The sequence below is a fragment of the Myripristis murdjan genome, chromosome 2 (assembly GCF_902150065.1).
Source record: "Myripristis murdjan chromosome 2, fMyrMur1.1, whole genome shotgun sequence".
Lineage (NCBI taxonomy): Eukaryota > Metazoa > Chordata > Actinopteri > Holocentriformes > Holocentridae > Myripristis > Myripristis murdjan.
Window position 1 is genome coordinate 7,011,612 of NC_043981.1, and position 23,745 is coordinate 7,035,356.

Genomic DNA, 23,745 nt, shown 5'->3' on the forward strand with positions numbered 1-23,745 from the left:
GAAATGTGTAGTGCTTGTGCTGCGACTTGGAGGGAGGGGTATTTGTATTTAAGCCAGCATTCAAATGAACCAACAACTGTATCGCAAAGAAAACAATTTTATCAGTTAATGAATCGAGACATGCTTTGTTGGCATGCACAAGCAATTGTTTTTGTGTCATAATTCAGCAACACTTGGTAAAGTAGAGGCAAGAGAGGAGAAAAATAAATATTGGGGGAAAGATGAATAAATAAACAAGCATTAGAGCATTGGGGAACATCCGTTTTCAACCCAGATCTGTCTTTACACACACTGATGTGAGCTAGTCTAATAAAAACCCCTGATGTTTTTAGGCTAATAACCTGTATGCCCACAATAATTTATTCAGCTGACTTTACTTTGCAGATACTCAGTAAACCTTGCCAACACAGCCAATAGATTTGCATACAAATTTCTCAAGCCAGTTTACTGTAAGTCCTCGCAAAAATTGCCTTCAGGTTTCACCCCCAGATTTTGAGAAACTCGCTGCATTAACATGTCTCAGAGGAGAGAAATATGAAGTAAGAGCATTATGGTTGTACATTCTCCATCTGGTGCTTACAGGGCATATGTAGCATCTTCCATAATGCCTGTTAGCATTACAAACATATCGCCTCTCACCATTTTACAGTGTGTGGAGACACCAAAATATGTAAAATTGGACATTACTAGGACAATGGCAAGTGTGAGATAACACTAAATTGAATTGGAGGGAGGGAAATTTTTGAATGTATTCATAACTAGCCTTTTTTTTCCATTCTCCAATTTGTTGCATTGGCCAGAATTCGGGGAGAATAAGCAGACCAGGAAAAATGTGAACCTCGCCCATAAAGTCACATTTTAAAACAAACTAATTTAAACCTCTTCAACTGTGTCAGTGCCATTGGTGGGTTCGTCATTATAAATGCATGCAGCAAAACCTAAAGAACTTTATTTTAAGTTGTGGTGAACATCCAAAGGTTTCTAAAGATGCCAAATATCTCCTGCTGAATTACAGGAAAATGTGTATAAATCGAAGGACAATACATTTAGATGTTTTCCATTTGATGTTCGGCTGCAGCCATAAAACTGTGGCATCTCAGGTTTGAATATTTCACACAGCATAAGTGTGATGTAACTTCAAGTACTGCAACCAGTAGATACAGAATATGTAAGTGACATTGTTGTACAATCCAATGTACTACAACTGAGGACGTCAAATGCACAGAGGAGCACAAAGAGAACGGCCCAGGGTTAAGGGCCACAGTGTAATGAAGGTTTTGCAGAGAGTGCCCAATGATAGTGGCAAGGGAAGTGGAGCACAAAGGGGCTATATTTTTAAAGCATAATTAATAGTGCACCTGTTCCTATCATCTGGATGAGCGAGACAGTCTAAATGAGGTTGATGTCGAAAGGAAGAAAGAGGGGGGAAAAAGGAAGAATCAGGTGAAGGAGGACGGGAGGGTAGGTAGGAGGGAAAAAAGGAGAGAGGGAGGGTGAGTGATGTAGAAAAAGATAGTAAGGGGAAATAGGCATCGTGCAGGGAGAAAAAAACTATAATGACACCATTACGAAATACAAGAGATGGGACACATATTATGGTGATTATGGCTCATTTCCATACATATAGAGCACTCTGCCAGTGAGTCAAGGAGAGTGCAGTAGCGCATGTCAGTGGCAAGACTGCCGGCTCTCCACAGTTTGATCCAACTGGAGCACCAGCGCAATCTGACTCCTCCACACGGCAGCAAAGTCAATGGGCGGGCAGGGACCTGTTTACCAATTCGCTTCAATGAGCTCTGCAAGAGAAGTGTGCACTCCTTCACCTCGTGTGACTGTTTGGCAGCTAAGTATGCTGAGAGCACTTGGGTGTGACATTCAAGATTTAAAAAAAAAAAAAAAAATCCTGTTCAGAAATCAAGGCCTTGGAGAGAAGGGCCATTGACTTTGAAATGTATGAAACTCCAGCGCTGCAAAATGTCGCCATGAAAATGATTGACTCATTCACTATAGGTGTTTGTACAGAGTTTGCACTTTTTTCTTCTTTTTTTCTGAGGACTGGTAAGAAACATCTCAAGTTATGTGGACAGTGCCCTGAGGTACGCCACTGCGATGAATCAACAGGGTGACGTGTGAAGAAGAGTAGGAAGGGAGGGGGCTATTTGTTCCGTTCAAATGGAAAGCACATCAAACATGAAAGGGCGACTGTTTTGAACCCACACAACACTTTTCATGTCGGTGGCGCAGATTAGGCAACATGAAATCCTCTCACTTTATGGTGTTTTAGCTTCTCCACCCGCACATCAGGCAAAGGAAAGTCGATTTCTTGCTAAATTCAATCAAAAGAAATTTACTGTGAGCATGGATTAACTTCTGAATCAGCACACACCGTCCGCAATTGTGACCAAATGGCATGAACCTTGGCTTTTCTAACTTTAGAGGAGACTCATTTTACATGAGAAAAAGTTTAATCAGAAAAGCACTTTTTTTCCCTTTTCCTTAGAAAAAAGTGGGCAGTCCACTCACCTTTTAATATCTTTATACTTAAATCAGACAGTGAGACAGTAACTTAATGAGGTTCCCACTTTATTTATTCAGATGGAAATTTTGACTGAGCCAGATAAACACACAGACATGATTTACTTTCAACACTGTTAGCTAGGGATGCTGAGACATGGCTGTCACAGCAATGACTTTGGGATGACACAATGATGTGTGTGTGTGTGTGAGTGTGTGTGAATGTGTGTGTGTTGGCGTGCGGGTGTGCCTCAAGCGGCAGCTGCGCAACTGGCTTTCGGCGATGACATTTATTGTCTCAGACAGTCCGACAATCTCATATAAGCCTGTTTCATGAGCGGCGTCCACGAGGCGTCTGTGTTGTCAAGACACATTTACAGTAAAGGCCCTGGGTTTAAAATTAAAATTACCAAAGGGGAAACTTTGCGGCGCATTACCAAGCAAGTCTAAAACAGTGACAATGCAGTACAGTATCTGATCCATGAGCCGCAGCAGAGAAAACACTAATACATAACTCATGAGGCGAGGCTGTTGTAGCAAGCCCGGCAACAGTCACACACGGCGTATCACATTATGCTGTAGCCTTTGGGGACCCTACATAATGCAGTTATGTGACAAAGTTAGTGCACGTCAGCCACGGGCCAGCTTCTGCTTGCTTGACAGCGTGTACGGTGGGAGATAGAGAGAAGTGGAAAGGCGCTACAACATGCTATCTCCTAACACCTAGCTATCATAGCTCATATTTAATTCTCTTCATTATTCATGGACATCCCAGTCCAGGACAGAGATTTTGAGAGCTTGCAGGAGTCCCTGTGTTGCAGGGGTCAAGCTGCTGCAAGGGGGAGATGGGAGTCCAGGGAGAGGAAAAGGGAAAGGAGGGATGAGTGGTCACTGAGGCCCAGCGTCAGCACACTCCTCTGGGGAAGAAAAGGTGCTTAACATCCCTTCCAAATGATTGATGAGGCCCCGGTGGAGACGAGAGACGCAGCCACAGGTAGACCATGTGGGACTTTGCTTTGGGTAATCAATTTCTGTCAATGGGAAAGAAGACAACAGCCAAGAATTCTTCATGTGGAGTGCTGTCAGTGCACACTACCGAGTATATTGTATGTTTGGGCGCAAAGAAAGGCGGCTTTTGTAAATGTTTGCTAATTTACATTTAACTCATTTTATTCTCTACATATTTTTGGTTCATTGTTATTTTACTTGCCTTTGCCTGTTTTTATTGTTTCCATTTTTTTCTTGTAAACCATTTTGTAACTTTGTCAAGGAAAGCTCTCTAAAATAAATTATATTATCTTTAACATAGAAGCTGCAGGTAATGACTATATTAACTTTGTTACAAAGAGCAGAGCGGAGATGCCCATTTTATCTGCACTGGACCAAAAGATGTGAACCCATAATCTCCAGCGAATAAGCAAAATATAATTGGCACAGTAGGGGTCTGCGAGTTCCATCTCGATAGCTAAACAACCAAAGCCTGCTTCTTCTTTTTTTCCTCTCTTAATAAAGCAAACTGGAATTTGAAAACTACTCGTACATTCAGGCCAGGTAACCAGGCAGCTGTGGGACTGATTACAACCGTGTCACACTTGATCTGTCTTGTCTCTTTATAAAGTAAAAAGTGTGTGTGAGAGGAGGAGGGGTGGGGCTGAGGCGGCTGTCAGCCATTTTGCCTCAGTGGAAAATAATGGCAGTGGCGTTGTCAGCTGTTGTGAAGCATGCCACGTTTCCCTGCTAAACTACTTCATTACTCTGAGATCAAATTGCCCTAATCGGAGATGGATGTCTGATTTGTGGGAACAAGAGGTGAGCGTGTGTGTGTTTGTGTCTGCCTGTGGGTGTATTGTACGCGCATCCATGCATGTACCTGCTCGCATGCAAGCGCATATGTGTTTGGAGAGGGTTGGTTTGGCAGTATAAATCAATTTGATGATGTAATGAAATCCAAGATGAAACACAAATGACAAGTGCCATTTGCAACCCAGCATAGCTCAATTCACTTTATCATACACAGTGTGAAAACAAGAGCAAGTCCCAAAATTATTCCCGGCTGAAGCAAAAGACTACAATTGAAGTTCAACTGTGGATTAACTCAGACACCCCACACTTCAGAAACTACAGAGAGGAGAAAATGTCATATGCCAAATACTGCATCCTTCACACATGCTGTCGGTTCATTTGCAAACATAGATCATGCTTAATATATGTGCACGTGTGGTGTGTGTGTGTGTGTGTGTGTGTGTGTGTGTGTGTCAGAGAAAGATAGATGATAAGCATTTGCTTCCATCTCCTAGCTTGAGGATGTGCTATCTTAGCCAACAAAAACTTGCAAAAATAACTATTTCCCTTCTCACCAGGGGTAGATGGCTCATCTCGACCGCAGCCCAAGGCATCTTTCCTTTTATAGCCCATATGCCCTCATTCCTCCAGATCCCACACTTTTTTGGGTAGATAAGGCCAACTGGCTATTGAGAATATGAAATCAATAATGTCTTGGACACTTGTCAGAAGCTGTACACATTTACTTATAATCTGCGGTGTACTGGGAAGAGCTTCACGTGTTTCTGCAAAGGAGCTGAAATGAATGAGAATCAGAGTCACTTTATTTGCAAAGTGGAATAAATGAATAGGAATTTGTCATGATGGCATTAGTGTGGGGAGATACTATTGGCACAATACATACTGATATTCATGGCACAGGGATAAAAGGACCTCACAGACACACAAGGAAACAGAGGGTAAGCTATATATTTCACTCTATATAGACAGATACAAGAAAGCATTTGACTGACTCATGCAATAATGCAGCAGTGAAAAGGAACAATATACAATGAGATGGTTTTATTGAGTTGGATGGAAATGCATGGAATAAGTTCTGAGCCTTGAACATTGTTGCAGAGGATTAGGTTTATAAAGATTTGCTCAGAAATGTCTCTAGTGTAGTGCAAGATTGTGTATAATATGTTAAATAATGATAAATCAAACTGGACTGGACAGTAACAGTTGTGGGAATGCTGCTATTTCCACAGAGGGAAAATAATTTGATGAAATAAACAGTCACTCAGCATTCAGATCGCAAACAACCTGATTGTAGAAAACTAAGAAGCCCGATGGCTGTAATCAACTTCTCATCCATTTTACATTTGCAAGGCAGGACTATTGCTCATGCAGCAAAATCACACTAAAGCACGGGCGTCTGATTGGTTGTTGACAGCTGATGACCACAAAGAATTCTGCCGTGGCCAATTTTTTCTCAGCTGACCAGCTTGTTGACCATCCATACATTGTCTGAGTTTCCATGGCCACCAAGCTCAATAGCAAATCAATGGACTGGAGGTGATTGTTGATCAGGCTGCTCACAGTGTGAATGTGGGTTAACAATATTGATCAGCCCACCAGAGCTAGAGTCATTAGAGCTAGAGTCATATGCCCTGCTGTCAGCTAATTGACAGGAGAGGGACAAGAGTCTAGAGAATGGCAAACAAAGACACAGCACTAGCCCCAGCAGACACCTACAGGTAACTGTTGATTTTTTTTGTGAGTTTGAGGCACTTCGTTACCCATAAATCATGTAATGTGGTGTCAGCAAACTGCACTCCTTGGATTTTTTTTTTTTTTTTTTTTTTTTTTGGTGTTAGTGGCTGTTTTGAGTGGAGGTTTTATAGAGGTACAGCTGTCTATCTTGCTTTCTTCAAGTCCTTTCCCAATCAAGCTTTGTATTTGGCACCTTAAGCCCATTTTATGACATTTTACTCAAAGACAGTGGCATATCTGCATGTATATAGATGCAATTTGATGTGCATTTGGTGCTGAAAAAAGGTTTTTGCAAAGGTGTCGTATACCTGCCCGAACATCTCAACTTCATGTCAAGTCTAAGCAAGGTCGTATACACCAATTGATTGTAGGGGGATCTAGGATCAACCATTTCCTGTCGTTCCTTCACTAGTGGTAGAATAATCATCACATCTGCTTTGTGCTCTCCTAGGTTTCACCATTTTGATAAATCACTTTTTTAAACACTGCCATCCTGTGTACAGCTACTAAACACCCTATTCATCAGTGCATATGCACAAAAGCTTCAATGTAAGTACTACTGCACTCTTTACACACACACACTTTACATTATGTTTGACTATAAAATGTGCTCAAGTTTTAAAAGGGTTATATTTCACTGTTAACTTTCAATTTATCACTTCCTGTGTGCCAAGAAAATTTCCTGCCAGTGACCACACCTGACACCAGAGATTTATTTGGGCAAATAGAATGAATCCACATCACCTCAGTAAGCAGATAAGGGATGTTTTTTCTTTACTGCAGCCCCAAATTTGTGTTTTAGGCTCATAAAACAGGTGTATTTTTGCAGAAAAATTTCCCTAGTGCAGCTTTAACAGCTACAGCCAATAAACTATTGGGTGCTTTAAGGTCAGCACATAAGTCTAAGTTTCATCCAGTGGCAGTTTGTAAGGGCTCTCAACATCCGGGCTGGGAGTGAAAGGAGAGGCAGGGGGTCACTCAGTCACCTGTGTGGCTGCATCGCAATTTCAAACACAGGCACACTCACAAACACAGAGACACAGACTGGCACAAACCATCACAAAACACACACTACACACACATACCATTTCCGAGAGTGCACATACAGACACACAAACACACGCACGCTCACATACACAATGTAAATGTCACAGAGGAACGCAATCTGTTCCTTCCACTCGGCATGGCAGGAGCAGCATGATGCGGCGCGTATTTGCCCAAAGCCAGCTGCGAGAGGCAGATATTAAAAAGGCATCAGGAGAAACAATTTACACACTCTCATAAATTAAGCCGTGGTGTGAAGATGCGTTTTAATTTCTGTAAGGGGGCTGGGGGTGAAGCCGCGTGCATTGAACGGCAGGGCAGGTGTCTTGGATGTGAAGCCCGCTGCAGGTGCCACTTAGTGACACTTACGACTTCACCGAGGGAAAGTTTCATTCCCAGCAGTGTGGTGCCAAGGTGCAGCATGCACAGGTGAGCAGGAAGGCATACCCGAGCCAAGAGACAAAAATAGCAGCCAGAAATTAAAGTATAGGACTATTCATATTAAAAAGAGCTCCACGTCAGAACTGAGGGAGTGCCTCAATATCTTCACTGATTATTCTGAAACTGTATGTCACATCCATGTTGTGCTATTTGTAGTAGATTACTGATCTCAAAGACTGAAATTTTCAGTTATGTATTCTACAACCCCGTGGGGCAATGAAACCCGTTCACAAACCCATCTGATGAACTCAGAAATGCCTGGCGGTCAATTTGAAAACAAGGCTGTTTGATTTAGTTCTTAAAAAGTTTACATTTGAGAAATGCGAGGCTTTCCTATGATACACTTCTGACTTATACGCAATGCAGTGTGACACCACTTCAGAGAAAAGAGTCTGAATGAATTCATCAAGACAAAGCAACTTTTCAATGAAAGAAGTGAGACCTCAAAAGTTAATGTGACACTTTTGATGGTTTTTGAAGATGTTCAGCGGCATTATGTTTATGTTACAGAAATGCATCAGCACAAAATAGTTCCCAAATATTACACTAAACAATTTTCCAAGGTGTTACTCCCTATCAAGGCGGATTCCTTTTCCACCAACAGTAAAACACTGAATAAAGAAGATGTCAAAGCCATGGTTATGTTCATGGTAAGTTACTACCATGCTTTGATGTTCCATTTGGTTTTAGAGAGGAGATGTGCAGAGGTTGAACATTAGGTTGCGGGTGCTAGAAAAGCAAGAGCTGAAACGAGGAAATTGTTTTAATACATGGTAGTGGAGATAAACTGTGACGTGACAAACAGAGACAAATGTTTTTCTTTCAATTACTAGCCTAACAGCCTCTTGACAGAATGGTTGTTTAGTCATTTATGTGTTTCAATCTCTCGCTCCTGTTTTTAAAAACGGCAGGGAGATACTTTCACACCACTGGCATCTTGCATTTTATTAGTCAGGGATGTTCAGGGATCCAAGTTCCACCCTGACGGCCCCCAGGAACTCGAAAAGTGCTACCTTGAGTGCAGGGGCTGTTTTGGGGACAAAGACTGCAGCCACCAGAGGCATAAAGAGAGGTAAGGTCTCTTGGCTACTCAAAGGGGTTCTGTGTTCAGTGTTCTTTGTGCTTTCCCCCCATTTTGCATCCTATGCCACCATCATTAGCAGAAGAATGAAAAAAATGGGGATGCATATACAGTAGGGATGTTATGTGTCAATGTGAGATTATCAAACATATGGAATGCTTTGCATTCTAACATGGACCGCATATGCAAACAAGCCACTTTAATCAACGTTAAAGCAGCTTGTTTGCAACTCCGTTAATCAACAGAGTTTCACAGAATTGGGGAAATTCAAACTCCGAGGAGTATGCTCTGTGGAATATGCAATTGCAAAAATCTTATAATCTGTTGTGAGTCATGAAATCTTAAGTAAATGGCATAAAAATGCAATATGCATACATAATATATCCTGCAGCTATGATGTGCAGCCTTCAAAAGGGCATATGATCTCAGAGCACAGTTTCACAAGCACAGTTAAACAGAGCTAGACATAAAATCTTCCTGTCTCGTGGACTGCTCTCATAATGTAACTATTCATACGTAAGCAGCTAAGATCTGAGGATTTCAGAAAGTTCATGGGAAGTTGCAGAAGACAAGTCTGGGACAGGAGAAACTCTATTATTTATTTGTGTTTTGCAGTGAATGGTGATATTTCTTGGCCTGGCTTCACTCTTCCCTGCAGAAGTGCTCGGCTGTTGTTCTCTCAATGTTTCCCAGTGTCCCCGGGTGCTGTCAGAACAGACACGGAGGATTTCTGGGTTTCTAAGATACAAAGTTGCAGTATCAAGCTGTCAATGGAAACTTTAGAGGACACATGTAGTCCATATGGTTCAATATGCCTGTAGATTGGTAGCAGTCGGCGAGTTCACCTGTAGGTCAGTCAGCGAAAATCAACTTACTAACTTGATGAAAAACTTGACGTACACACAAAGCTGGAAGAGATGAGGTTGGGCGAGGTACTTGCTACTTCTTTTTGTTTAGTTTTATCCACAAAACTACTTGAGAAAAAAGTAGCTGACTACAGTACACTTGCTCATTTAGTTACTTTGAAGTGAAAATTGTTGAGATTTTGTTGACGGTGCAAAATCTTGGGCCAAAAGTTAACAAATGTGGGTATAATATGGTATTTAATGGATCATTATCAGCCCAGCTCTGGAGAGTATTCCCCTTTAACTCACATCAGCAAAACTAGAGCATAGTTTTAGGCCTTTTATTTTAATGGGTTGTATCCAAAATACTGTAAAGGCCAGAGCCATTCCATACCATACTACGTAAAAAAAAAAAAAAAAAAAAAAAAAAAAAAAAACAGTAAACAGTAGTAAACAGTAAACATACACCGATAGTAGTTTTTCAATGCAGATACCAATACATCAACAAATTACTTTCAATGTATAGAGCAGATTTGGAGCCTTATTTTGGGATCCCCAAAGAAAATAACCTTTTGAAAACTATAGGTCTCTGTTTTCCAAAAAAGGATAAAATCTGGACAGCTTGATTTATTTCTGTAAGTAAATGCTTTTGGTATCAGATTGGCCATGGGAAAAATCTACCAATACTCCAGTTTATGTTATGATTAGGTTATGATGTAAATAAGTTAATAATTATTTTTAAAAAAAGTAACATTAAAGAAGCATAATCTTTAAATCTGCTCAATTACTGTGAAGCTCATCATAGACATCCATGTAACATACAAAGTTCGATTTAAATGCAAACATATATGAAAGCCTGTCTGTCAACACAGGTTATGATGTAAATTCAAGAAGTGGATTAAAAAATAACACTAACTAATGAAACCATTAGCACCTGGTAATAAGATATCACAGGTGTGAGCGAAGAGGAACGGCACATTATTTGACACTAAAAGAGTCAGAGCGAGTGGGGAACGAACAGGTCTGCTTGTAGAGGAGGGGAAGACACGGCTAGCACTGTATCCATTCCTCTCGGCACCATGCATCTGCCACCATAATTTGTGATAATGACGGTATCCCAGCAGGGCCACTCTGCACGGAGTGATTTAGAATTGATTTAGTGCATTAATTACGCCCCTGTTACGCCGGTGTCATGGACAATATTTTACAATTTGATAAGCAAAAGACGCACCATGGGATCATTTTGATGAATTGCGAGGGTTCGGTCGTGGCACACTTTTATGGTCGTACCTTTTAATTTAACGGTAATCACTTTCCCCCTCCACACCGTAGAGGCAGCAAGACTTTAATTTCACCTCGGAGACCTCTGCTCTGCACCGTGTCTGCTTTGATCAGGCCGACAAAAAAGCAGGCAGGCACCCATAAACACACAGACATACACTCACACAGGCGCACGTACACACTCGTGCCCACACAAAGCAGCACACAAGCCGAGATGAATAGATCATGAATTTGAAATTACTGGATGGAGGGCTGTGTACATGCATGTTTAATGGATGCATGGGTGTATGTTTGTGTGTATTTTTCCATAATATGTATGTGAACGCACATGCTTGTGTGTGTGTGTGTGTGTGTGTGTGTATGTGTGTGTGTGTGTGTGTGTCATCTTGTTTCTGCAGCCCAAGCCATTGCCTCGGTTTCTGTGGCCCTTCTTCACCAGGCCCTCTCTCTGCAATGAAACAAAAGTTCCCCAATGCTGCGGGCTAGACAAGCAGGAGCCCAGTAATGAGCAGGAGCAGCATCTCAGTTATACCACCTACCAAGCCCCCCTGGGGGCAAGAGACACCCCGAGATCCTAACTGAGTAACAACAACTCCCACGAGAGTCAAGTTCAACAGTGGCAGCCCAAAAGTCTCATTTGGCCCTGTTCATCAACAATACATTTTTCTATAAAACTTGGTGAAAAATAGAACAAGTAAACAAAACATGCACATCTTTTTGGACTATGCCTATTCTATTTTTTGACACTGTTACAGCCACTGAAAATTAGCTTTCATTGCACATAATCTCAGCAATTACCTCTGTACAAATTTGTTAGTTTGTTGCTAGATTGGCAACTCCACATCCAGTCTTTATTTAAATAGTTTACTAAAATTATTTGCCTTTTCCATAATGTACTGCATGTTGTACATCAAGGACAAGGCAGGCAAATGAGTGGGGAGACAGGTGTATGAATAGTGGGAAATTGGTTAACAACCCACTAATTTAAGTGACTTATAATAACTGAAGAGTTTCATTGCCAAATGACATATACACCATTTGAAAATAGATAAATAAATAAATGGAACCATGTGCTAGAAAATTGCTGCTGCTGGAGAACTCATTACTAGTTGTTTGTCAATATAAGACAATATAATATTACTGAATAAATTGCGACAGAATTGAGTATAAAGTAACCCTTACATACAACATACTGACTGAAATGTCAGGTTTCAATTATTTTTCAAGCAGGCTAAAGCATTTTGTAATTACACCTTTCATTTGAAATCACTGATTATGGCAGCAATCAAACTGCATGAACTGCATTCATGTTCATGCCTGTTTATGTCCATTTTATGAAGTACTGTGGCAATTTCACTCTGCAGTGCTACTGTATGTGGCACATTAAGCCACACTGTAATTGGCGGTCGCTCTGCAAAGTGCACACGCCAGCCTGAGTGGGAAAAGAAGACGAAACCCTGGCGCTGTGGGTGCCATGCTGCACCCATCAAGGCAGCGAGGGGGTTCACAGTGCTGCTCCACGGTCATTTGTAAATGAAATGCAAACATCTATGGTGCATTTCTGTGAGCTTATCAAGATGTAAGCGATGTCAACCGCTGTCTCCATGAAGAAACTATGAATAAGATAAGAATCACTCACTTAGTTATGCTAATTCTGGCTCATGTTTACTGCTCCAGTATGAAATGGCATGGCCTGATAGACGGTCAAACACAGACAGAGAAAATAAAATGTCAGAGCTGTCTGTGCGTTCACTGTCAGGCATCAAGATATATATATTTCTTTTGTCCCCTGGAGGCTTTGAATGAAAGGGGAGGGGGGCTGACCGCACCGACACACACAACATGATGAGGAGGGGGCCATGAGAGCATGTCCATCTCGCTCTCTCTCTTTCAGACACCTACACAAACACTCCATAGTTTCTTTGCATGCAGTAGCTCTGCGGAGATGGTAAATTTGTTTGGAAAAATACCTTCGGCTCACACATACGGCCAAATATCATGTTTCTACAGTAGTTTACTTTCATCACCATTCCATCCTTTCATTTCATTCCATCTTAACAAGTCATTTCAAACTCAGCATTAAATTTTTATTTTCCCTCAAACGAGCGAAGAGAAAACGACACTTTCAAGAAAATTCTGGAAACAAGTTGATTAGCATTAAAAACAAGTTGGGTTATACCAATAACTTGCAGATTTTTTTTTTTTTTTACTTGTTTTAAAAAAGTAAGATTTAACAGTTAAAAAGAGTCTAAATGACTTCTATGCTGGAGATTTTTGCAGTGCTACATTCTGACAAAAGGTCTGGTACCCTAAGGCTATAGCCTAGTAATTATTTTGTATTACATATGCAGTTAATACCGTTTGTGTTACAAAGTGATATGCGATGATGAGGCTCTTTGTCAAGTTTGAGCACCTCTTTTCATTTAGCTGCAGAAAACAGCTCTTCCTCAGAGAGACAGCCGACATAAAAAAAAAAAAAAAAACATCAGAAGAAGAGAAATATGTAATTATATTTTTCTTCCATTCTTTTGGACTTAGTTGTCACCATTACCCCACCATTAACAGACTATAAGATACGGCAGGGTTGTGCCACCGTGATCTGGCAGGGTGCTGGTTGGCTCGAGCAGCGTGCTAATTTTCCCAGCGTTAAGAGCTGTAATTATGCAAACGCTGCCGGGTGCCCGCGAGGCGCTAACAGCCTCCTGTTCCAGGCGGCAGTCCCAACCTTTTATGAGCTCTTCTGCTGGTTCAGAGGCTAATGAAACTGTACCATTAGCCCAGCTAACACGCCCCACTTCAACCGCCGCTCCAGATCATGGTGTCATTATTTGGTGGAGAGGCCTGTGACAGCCATTGTCTGCCATTGAGCACAATAGAATGTAACATCAGTAGAGAATAGGACAGGGGAGTGAGCGGGAGAAAAACAGAGAGAGGAGCACTTGACCTCCTTGCTGCTGATGTCCTCCACATGTCTCTCCATGTAAATAGCATCTCTCACTGTGAGGCGAGGGCTCTGCACTCAGTCCCATCCAAAAGGCCACTGGCATACACTACTGAGTCCAGGTCCAAAATGGAAAGCTAGGTTCATGCCATTTATGGGAGTAAATCTGTGTGTGTGTGTGTGTGTGTGTGTGTGCGCGCGCGTGTGTGCGCGTGTGTGCGTGAGTGTGGTGGGGTGTCACCAAAATCAAAGACAATGTGATCTATGCAATTAAAGTTAATTTTCAATAAAGACTTTAACCCTTGAACTGATTTCCCCTTAAATTTCCCCTGAAGGAGCTTCAGAGTTAGAGAAAAAAACTTTTTTATTTTTTTTTTCCCTATCTAATACAGCAGTGCCACACACATATTGAGTACCTGCCAGTTGCAGTGCTTTACTGAAGCTACACCACACTTATATTAAGTGAAATATTAAAACCCCAAAACACCATTGTTTTATGGCTGCACCATTACATCTAATAGAAAATACTTAAATGTCTTGATGTGCATCATTTTATGCACACTGTCTTGTAATTCAGCAAGGCATATTAGACATCTTTGGAAACCTTGGGATCTCCGCTAGAAATGGAAATTAAGTTCTATTTGTTTGCGGAAAGCTCGACTACACAGCATGCATTTGTAATGACAAACATGCTGATGGGACCGTCAGGACTGAACAGTTAACAAGCGCAAATTCGCAATAGCTGTGAGCAGGTACTCTCATGCATCCACACACACACACACACACACACATACAAACTCACAAACAATTGATCTCCATGGCAAATTCCAGCCTCATAGGTAGAAAGTTGTGGTTGCTATCAAGTGTACACAGCTTTGTGGACCAATGAACTTGCAGATTTTTGTGCACCAATGGACTGATGGACCATCAGAGCGAAATGGTGTTGCTAATGCACGCCACTGAAAAAGAAACCTCTGCTGAGTCTAATCATGCCTACCACAAGAGCTGACAAATGGTTCATAAGTTATGAAAAGGGGCGTGACTAAAGTGTAGGGGCGGGGTAAACTGTCACCAATGAAAGCATCTGTGTGTGTATGTCTGTCTACGTGTGTGTGTGTGTGTGTGTATCTTTCTGCACAGTTTGGGCATATTATGTGAATCCATTTAGAAGTTATGGAGCTTTTTGTTACAGGCCACTCCCATTGCCATGCACCCTTTCAGCCAAATAGCATGAACACACACACACACACCTTCACACATGTATGCTTGACCTCCATGTCAAGTTTCAGCAACCAAGAGCGAAAACTCTGGCTGCGAAAGGGTTGGGAAGTTTTTGTAGACCAACAGACCGACTGATTGATCAACCGTAAATAACAATTTCAGCAAACACCACCACACATCTCTTTTTAATAAGTATGGGAACCCATATATTAGCAAAATATTTCCAATATAACTGTAAAATGCTTTGAATTTTAAATAGAAACCTTTTTTTTCACTGACTGAACAGTGTGAAAACAATCTGATCTAAGAAACTGAAGTGACTTTTCAATATATATCACAAGAGCTGGAGGAATAACAATGGCAAAAGTTGAAGGGCAGACAGGGTGAGAGGAGGTTGATAGAGAGGAATATCAGTCTGAATTACACCCCTGGAGAAAATTGATAGCACAGACATACTCTCACAGAAAGAGAGGGAAAGGCAGAGAGGATCGAGAGCGGAGAGGAGAGGAGGGTTGAATGACGACAGACTACGCAGTGATCGCAAATAGGTTTCAGCCGGTCAATGCAAACACACACATACACACACACAGACACACACAAAAAAAGAAAAAAAAAAGTCTTTGTAAGTTGAAGTGGGTCAGGTGGGATTCAGTGAAGTCATGATACCAGCGGGAGCCTTTGTGATCATGTGTGGAACATCATAAAATATTCAGAGCTCCGCAGATAAACGGACAACACTTGCAGCAGTGTCCTCAGAGGACTGCGTTTTTGAATCAAGGCTGAACACAAGCAACTCTGCTAATAAAACAGCTGCACAGTGCATGTGCCACAAGTGCACACACACTGATATTTTACTAAGTATATGGGGCAGCAGAGCAGAACAAAAAGCGTGCCTCCACACTAGGTTTCTGTGAGAAGAGCCGAGCTGCAGAATCACTGGCTGCTTTCATGTACAGCCCAAGGAAAACGGGAACCCTTTGGTGTAAGGAATCTCTTTTCTCTGCTCTCATCTCTTTTTCCCCCTCTTCCCTCCTCTGTTGCCTCGTGTACTGAACTTGCAGAGCCACATTACCTCTCCTTAAAAAAATGTGAGTCCTTGCAAATGATTGCTGGTTAGAAAAGCCTAATCTCTCTCTCTCCCTCTCTCTCATGCTCTCTCTTTCTCTCTGGGCTGGTGTTTGTCAGAGATAAGCCCTGTAAAGAGTGTCTCTGTCTGCACGTCGACATAGTGTATACACCTCACTGACCGTGTCATTCATCTCTCTCGATTTATTGCCAAGGCCTGTGTGTGTGTGTGTGTGTGTGTGTGTGTGTGTGTGTTATCCCCGACTTGTGATATATTCAGACCTCTGGAGAGAACAGCTTGGGAATGTAAGATTTTCAGGAATAAAACATACACTCTCACTGTGAATATGTTCCTGTGTGAGTGTGTGTGTGTGTGTGTGTGTGTGTGTGTGTGTGTGTGTGTGTGTGAGAGAGAGAGAGAGAGAGAGAGAGAGAGAGAGAGAGAGAGAGAGAGAGAGAGAGAGAGAGAGCAGGCGTGCATGCCCTGCTGGACATCCCTGCCTAGCTTTATGGATGGACATCCCCCGTCCCGGCCCTTTGCTCTCAGCTGCAGCCCTGGCATGGCGCCCTGTGTTTTGCAGCACTAGCCGGCAGATTGATCAGGCTTTAATGAAGAGTCCTTCAGCCTAGGTGACATCATTAGCTGGTTGTGGGCCACTGCGGGCCACTTGGCCCGGCTCCCCGCTACACTTCTGGGAAAATGGGTCATCCTGAGTGACAGACAGACAGTGGCCAGAGAAGCCGGCCAGCAAACGAGACAGGGGGACAATGCCAGGCGGACACCTGGGTCCACATTCACAAAACGCTTTATCTTTCCTCCAAAAGCCTTTCTGATTATCCTCAAACAATTTCAAGTTTTGTAGTTTATAGTTTAACAGTTTTTACTATTCCTGAATGCCTGTTTTCCACCCCCCCAAAAAAATGACAGGGTCAACATTCTTGGGTTCTGAAAGGAATGAGTTTCTTGGGACAAAGCGAGTACCCTAAGCTCTTACCTGTTTGAGTTTCTATTACACCCAAAGAACAGTAAACTTTACTCAAATTCAAAGTAGGTGACATCTAGTCTTTCTATGTGGGACTCACTACAGCAGAACAGTAAAGATGGAAGCTATGGTTATGTTAATGATTATTCACCACTGTGCTGCTGTGATGTTGTGTTTGGTTTTGGAGAAGAGACATGGAGGTTGAAATGAAAAGAGGAAACTGCTTTTACGTAGATCAATTGCGACATGGTGTGCAGCTGCAAATGGTATGTTAACGGTAGGGTTTCCTCTCAATTAGTGGCTGAACGATCTCTTGGTAGAACAATCTTTCGATAATTTGTTGTTGTGGTCAGTCGATCAGCATGGGTGATAATTTCAGGGTCCTTGCTTCAGCAATGTTTGGGGCTAAAAAGCCACCCTCATGACCTCAATTGCAGGGACCGTTTTGGGGACCAGGAACTAAAATTCCGGGGCAAAAAGGGACCAGTTTGTCCGGTGGAAATGGTATTTGTGGTTCATCAAAACAGCTCCTGTGTTCCAGGGACAGATCCTTCGGTGGAAAACGGGTGCATAAAAGCGAAAGTCAGGCTAAGTTTTGGTGAGCTGAAAGGAAGGACAGAATTGAATTTCAGCACACTCTGAGGTGGCTGATGATAAAGGTTGAGGAGGACACGGGTTTGATATCATCGTGTCATAGTGTCGTGCATTATCCTGATCCACAGGTCCAGCCCTGATTCAAGTCTGCTGCCTCTGAAGACACACACCACTGCAGGCTTAGGATTCAGTACCATTTTCTCCTCTGTGTCTCTCCTGCTCTGCCTTTCTCTCTGCTTTCTTACAGCCTAAATAAATAAATAAATGAAAGTGTTGAAGTTGAGTGGACTGCCCACGCTTTGAAAAAACAAAAAAAAATAAGAAGAAACTGAAGAACAACTTACAAAAGGGTGGTACTGGCCTCTTTGCAAAGGAAGTCCATTTGAAATTATGAAATGGTGGTATAACTGCACAATATGAACCTCAAATGAAAGTTTCAAACTCATAAATTCAGCTAAGAATGGCACAAAACTCTGTAAAACGCACAAGAACACGTTGCAAATTTGAATGTAAAATGGCTGGATTTTAAATAAAATCTTTTTTGTTCACTGATTTATTATGAAATCCATGGTTTGAACTAGAGGTTTCCAAGCACTGACCATATTTCAGTTAAAAATCACAATAATTATTGCACCAAGTACCAGCAGGTATAATTTCCAGTTTAATTGGAAAACAGTAAAACACACCATTTTCATCTGCGACTATAACATCTGCTATATCGCCCCAAAGTTTGTTTTCTAGTTTTCAGAGGACTTTGAGGACAAGCAGAGCCATTAAAAGTTCCCTCTTCAAACTTTTAAATTTGAGAATATGGAAGCACTCATTCTCGGAAGAGTTTTCTCCTAAATTTGCCAAATAGGAACAACGCTTAACCTTACACAGCTTGGTCAATATTGCTGCTGATTAGCACATCATTTGGATTCGTTCCATTCTGTGGATCAGAGAGAGATTGATGCCGGGTTGGCTGACCTCTGTGTCTGTAATAACTCAATACAGGTGGCATCAAGCTCAGGTAAAGCAATAAGGAAGCCACAAACACTCATTGTTGTCAGTCAGAAGTGATTTCTAAAGGTGTTTTTGTGTAAAGAGACAGATGACCTGGATTAAAAAGGATGTGCTAAGACTCTTATTGTTTGTTTTTAACTTGAACTCACGGCACAGGAATGCTGAGGCAAATCCAGGTCATTCAGGGTGAGACTAGATTTAGCCTTCACTATGCATCTTCACACTTTAGCTATGACGCTCACGCAACTCCCAAGCTCCTCCTCTTGTATTCAAAAAGAACTACATGTCTTTTGCCACAAATGGCACAGCACAGAATCTATATTTGTTAACGAATGCAGAATGCTGACACAGCGAACACCAGAAATTTTAAACAAAATTTAAAATTGAATTTAGTATCGGTTTTGACGGACAACTTTGCAGTATTTCTCTGTTTCTGTTTTTTTTTTCAAGCATGCAAGTTTGTATATGTATTAATCAATGAATTAATACATATACAATAAATACCTGTAACATTAATGCCTCTTGTTTTTCTACAGTCTCCATTACATATTTACAAGGTCTTTCAAGATATTCATTTTTTTGTTCTACAGCCTCTCTAGACTCTTACTCTTATTTCTCGGCCCTCTGAAACATCGTAGAAACATTGAATTTATGAGTAAATAAGCACATGACCCCCCTCAAACCGATAAGTACCAGTGGGAAATACTGATGATACCTGAGTTTCCGCATTGTGATGTTTCCTACTCAAAAAGCAAGAAAGGATCAAGAATATATCTAATGTGCAATTTATGCTCTTCATTATGCTGCTTACATAAAAAGCAGCTCTTGAATATTTGCTTTTTGTAATAATGTGATTAAAATGTTTTTTTCAAACAGTGTTCTTTATTCTTTTAGTAAGTTCCCTGACTGTTCCGACCAAAACATCTAAACGCCAGTCAAATTATCAGAAGGTGTTCCTGAAGTTGTAAATAAGAACTTACAACTTGCACGTGAAGGCAAGACATATATGCCAGTAAAGTGATATACACTACTCACAAAAAGTTAGGGATATTCGGCTTTCGGGTGAAATTTCAGGATGAACCTAAAATGCATTATAACCTTTACAGGTGAACTTAATGTGACCTTCTGTAAACTTTTGAATGCACATGTCCAACTGTTCAATGTTTCAGTACTTTTTGCACAAGTTGCTGTTCTCTAACAAGGAGTTTAACGGCAAAATTCACATCAGGTGTTTGATGCTCCAGCTCATCGAGGTCGTATCATTAGGGAACGGCTGCTGGAGACTGGGGTACCTCAAATGGAGTGGCCTGCACTTTCTCAGACCTGAATCCCATAGAAAACCTATGGGATCAGCTGAGTCGCCGTGTAGAGGCTCGGAGCTCTGTACCCCAGAACCTCAATGTCCTGAGGGCCGCCCTTCAAGAAGAGTGGGATGCCATGCCTCAGCAGACAATAAGTCGACTTGTGAACAGCATGAGACGTCGTTGTCAAGATGTAATTGATGCTCGAGGGCACATGACAAGTTATTGACACTGACATTTTTTGTTGTGGTATATCCACCACTGTTGTTGGCTTTTGTTTCAAGAAATTGATTGAGATGAGGAAATAACCAGTGTATGCTTCTACTTAAATGCCCTACTTTCATGATATAATATCACTGTAGCATGAACTTTTTACATTTTCCATAAATTTCACCCAAAAGCCAAATATCCCTAACTTTTTGTGAGTAGGGTAATTTTGGTTAAAAAGGTAATATGCACCAAAAAATGGATTTGTATGTTAATAAATGCATCCAAGTGTGTGGCTTTCCTCCTCTTTTTCTGATAAATAACAACTTACCAGACCAAGCAAACCCCACCCATCTGGTGCTCCAAGCAGCACAAAACAAACACCCAGACTGATTAGTGAATAGAGTTTGACCCTGCCCTGGTAGAGAATTGCTCACACTGGGCGGTAAAATGAACTTCATCACATGTCTGGTTCTTGTGCGCTCTGTTTGGATCTGACGAAAGAAGGGAGGGCAGAGAGGGAGAGATGGAGATTGGAAGGAAGCCGGACCTGAGCGGGCCGGAGAGCGATCTCATCCATCTTACTGTCAGGATCTCACCAGGCAAAAACCACCAAGTCTTCCTTTCCGCCCCCGCTGTCTCTCCCTCCTTCCTCCGTCTCTGTCCTGCATCGCCCCCTATCTCTGCTCTCACCTCTTTGTAGATGCACACACACACACACACACACACACACACACAACAGTACACAAGCACACAGATATATGCAGGCACGCGCACAAACAAACACCCTCGCGGCACAGTAGCTGAACATGGCTATTTTAGCAGAGCAGCTGTTTTTGCCTGACATAAAAGTGACATCCCTCCAGCTCCTTCCCTCCCCTCCTCCCTCATTTTTCCTTCTTTCCTCTGTTAATCCATCCTCTGTCTATCCATTTGTCCATCTATCCCTCCCAGGTGGCAATTTAAAACAAAACAGTGAGTATCAAAATGCAGCAGGCTTGGCTCTCCATAGCCATTTGCAGCCTGCCTATGGCTCAATATTTATGAATCCACATACTGTATCTACTGAAATACCCCCAGCCAGCCACGCATGCAGCACCTCCTGTGTGTTTATGTGATGAACTCTGCATGAACCGTTCTGTGTGTGTTGCTTTCAATTGCAAATTTATGGCAGAATCCAAAATCTAAGACTGATAAATAACAATTTTCCCAGAGCTCTTGTTGTTAACAACAAGTGAGGCAACCTAGTATCGCTGTTAAACTAGATCAGGCCATTTGATGATTATATAAAAAAGAAAGTTGTATATGAATCCTCGCTGCTGTTACGTCTCCAAAATGTTAACTCTTCAGGAACTAAGAAAAACAGCTTTGTTTTTAGCTCGACAGCCAGGCGTTTTTTTTTTTTTTTTTTTTTTTTTTTTTTTGGTCTAATTTGGCAAAAATGAACAGGACTGGAGTTTCCCCTTCCCAGTGATGATATGTTGCTCCTATGAATGTCACAATCAAAATGTACACTTTCAAGCTTGAAAAAGGGGGTGGAGTCAATTTGACCTGACCAATAGCGTGATCACTACAGAGTTGCTATGGCAACCACATACTTCCAGAATCCCCCCTCACATCCACTTATCAATCCCCCAGATGCCTAATTGTTGTGCTAATGATGCTGGGCCTGATGGGACTGTTTATGGTATTCATTTGAGAGTGCTGGCCCAGTAATTAGAGTACACCTCACTTCATTAAACAGCAGGGGAGAAGGGGGTGGGTGGGGAGGGGTTGGTGGCATGTATGTACGCACGCAATAGCACGTGTGAATTCAAAAGCACATTCCCATTGATGCACACAGGAGCCTGTAAGCATACGAGTGCACAAATGAGACACACACACACACACACACACACACACAAAGCATTGAACCAAGGGCCTACGGTTTCAGCTGGAACAAATGGTGGGACTGTATTCCCAGTACTGCTCATGTGCCTGCCTTGTGCCATTTCACCAACAGTGCCTTTCATTGTAATTCTACCCAATGCCTCTTATATTACTGCATAATTATATTATATTATACTGGCAAAGTGCTAATTGGGTAACTAAAAAACCATGAGTCCTTGTGACCACTGTTGTCCACTGAAGGCTATGGCAGGCTGAGTTTGAGTGAGTTTGTACACCTTGCCCAATTTCTGAACAGAACCTTGATACAAGAATCAACTCTTAATCCCAAAGAGATATACTGCATTTCAATATATTTAATGAAAACTGGGAACAGTCTACAAGTTCGAGCGAGCTCATCATAAGCACACATGACTTCACATTAACATTGCAGCATACCAGCGTGACATATTGCACACATGTTGAACATTATTTATATGAGCAGGATAAGAGAGTTGGCCCTTCCTAATATGCTGTTTCTGTTCACAAACTATGCTTCAGTAATTGATGTCAGTCCTGTTAAGATGCCTGTCAAATTCAAAGACTTGCCATTTTGGGGGTACTGATGTTTTCTAAACAGAAGCACTGGAGTACATTCAGATCCAAAGTTTGGAATATCGACTCTGAACTTTCCTAGTAAAATGCAGCGATAGCTCTATCCACGGTGCCTGCTAAGAATTTAGTGTACTGTATTTTAAGTAATTTTATGTGATTAGCATTTTCTAATGTAAGATACGGCTGGGCATGAAAATCTAAATCAAATGGAGCTGGTACAGATTCCATATCTTGCCCAAAGAAACCTCAGTGGGACAGATGCGCATGAGGTTTGAACCGAGGTCGCTGGGTTGAAGGACAATCTCTCAAACTACCTTTCCACTGCCCAGTGAGCATTATTGATCTCATAAGCTGACCAAATGAACTTCACCAGCTGGACAAACAAGCCAGAGGTGGTTTATTCGTGTTTGTACCTTCAGGAAGGACAGGTTGCGGTTTCGATCGATGCTGGTAATCTCCAAATTGCCCATGACAACCTCACAGTTCTCGTAGAGCTTCTTCAGGGTGCGGTACTGCTGGTCCAGGTCGGATAGAGTGCTCAACTTGTTCTCTGTGCCAGGACAAACTGCAGAGAGACAGAGAATGGAGTGAAACTTTAATATCCACTCAGAGGCAATTTCTCTCATAGAGCGACCACATTATGATGACACATACAAACATAATAAAACATAAAAACAGTAATTAGGATGACAGAGTGCTGTGACAGCCACCGAGACAGATGCAGGGCATGATGGAGTTTAAATACAGTACACTTGGAGGAAGTGGTGCTCAGGGGGCCAAATAATCCCATTAAGTGAAACTTCAGTGGGCGGAGCCAAAGAACATGACCAAAGTTTGCAAAGCGAAAGTTCGCCATTTGTGCAAAGCAAAACGTAACAGATGGACCTCTCAGAAGATGATGGATAATAGTTTAAATGGCAACAGTATTTTTTCCATTCATTCACCATGGTGTTTCTTTATTTTGGAAATTCAGCAGGTTTACTAACTAGCTTACATAGGCGAGTGATTCTAGCTTTTAGAGCAAGGAGAATGTTTGCATGTATGAACAAGTAAAAGGGCGTGCTCCTGTACTTTCAGTGCTGTAGCATGATATTTGCTCTGAGAATGCATCCCGTATTTCAAATACCTGTTCTTTCAAACCCAGTAGCTAGCATATTTTCAGATAAAAATGAAAATACTTGATTGTTTCCTTTATCTCCCTCTA

General features: G+C 41.7%; 1 protein-coding gene across 1 annotated transcript in view; it reads right to left on the reverse strand.

The window, feature by feature from the left end:
- The window catches only part of LOC115375849 (receptor tyrosine-protein kinase erbB-4), a 149,487-nt gene extending 126,156 nt beyond the window's left edge, over nucleotides 1-23,331 (reverse strand). Inside the window, exons 1-2 of the mRNA XM_030075430.1 lie at nucleotides 23,292-23,331; nucleotides 22,955-23,106 (exon numbers count right to left, since the gene is read on the reverse strand). Of these exons, the coding sequence (XP_029931290.1) occupies nucleotides 22,955-23,106; nucleotides 23,292-23,331 (192 nt within the window). The remainder of the gene's footprint in view (nucleotides 1-22,954; nucleotides 23,107-23,291) is intronic.
- Nucleotides 23,332-23,745: the final 414 nt, after the last annotated feature.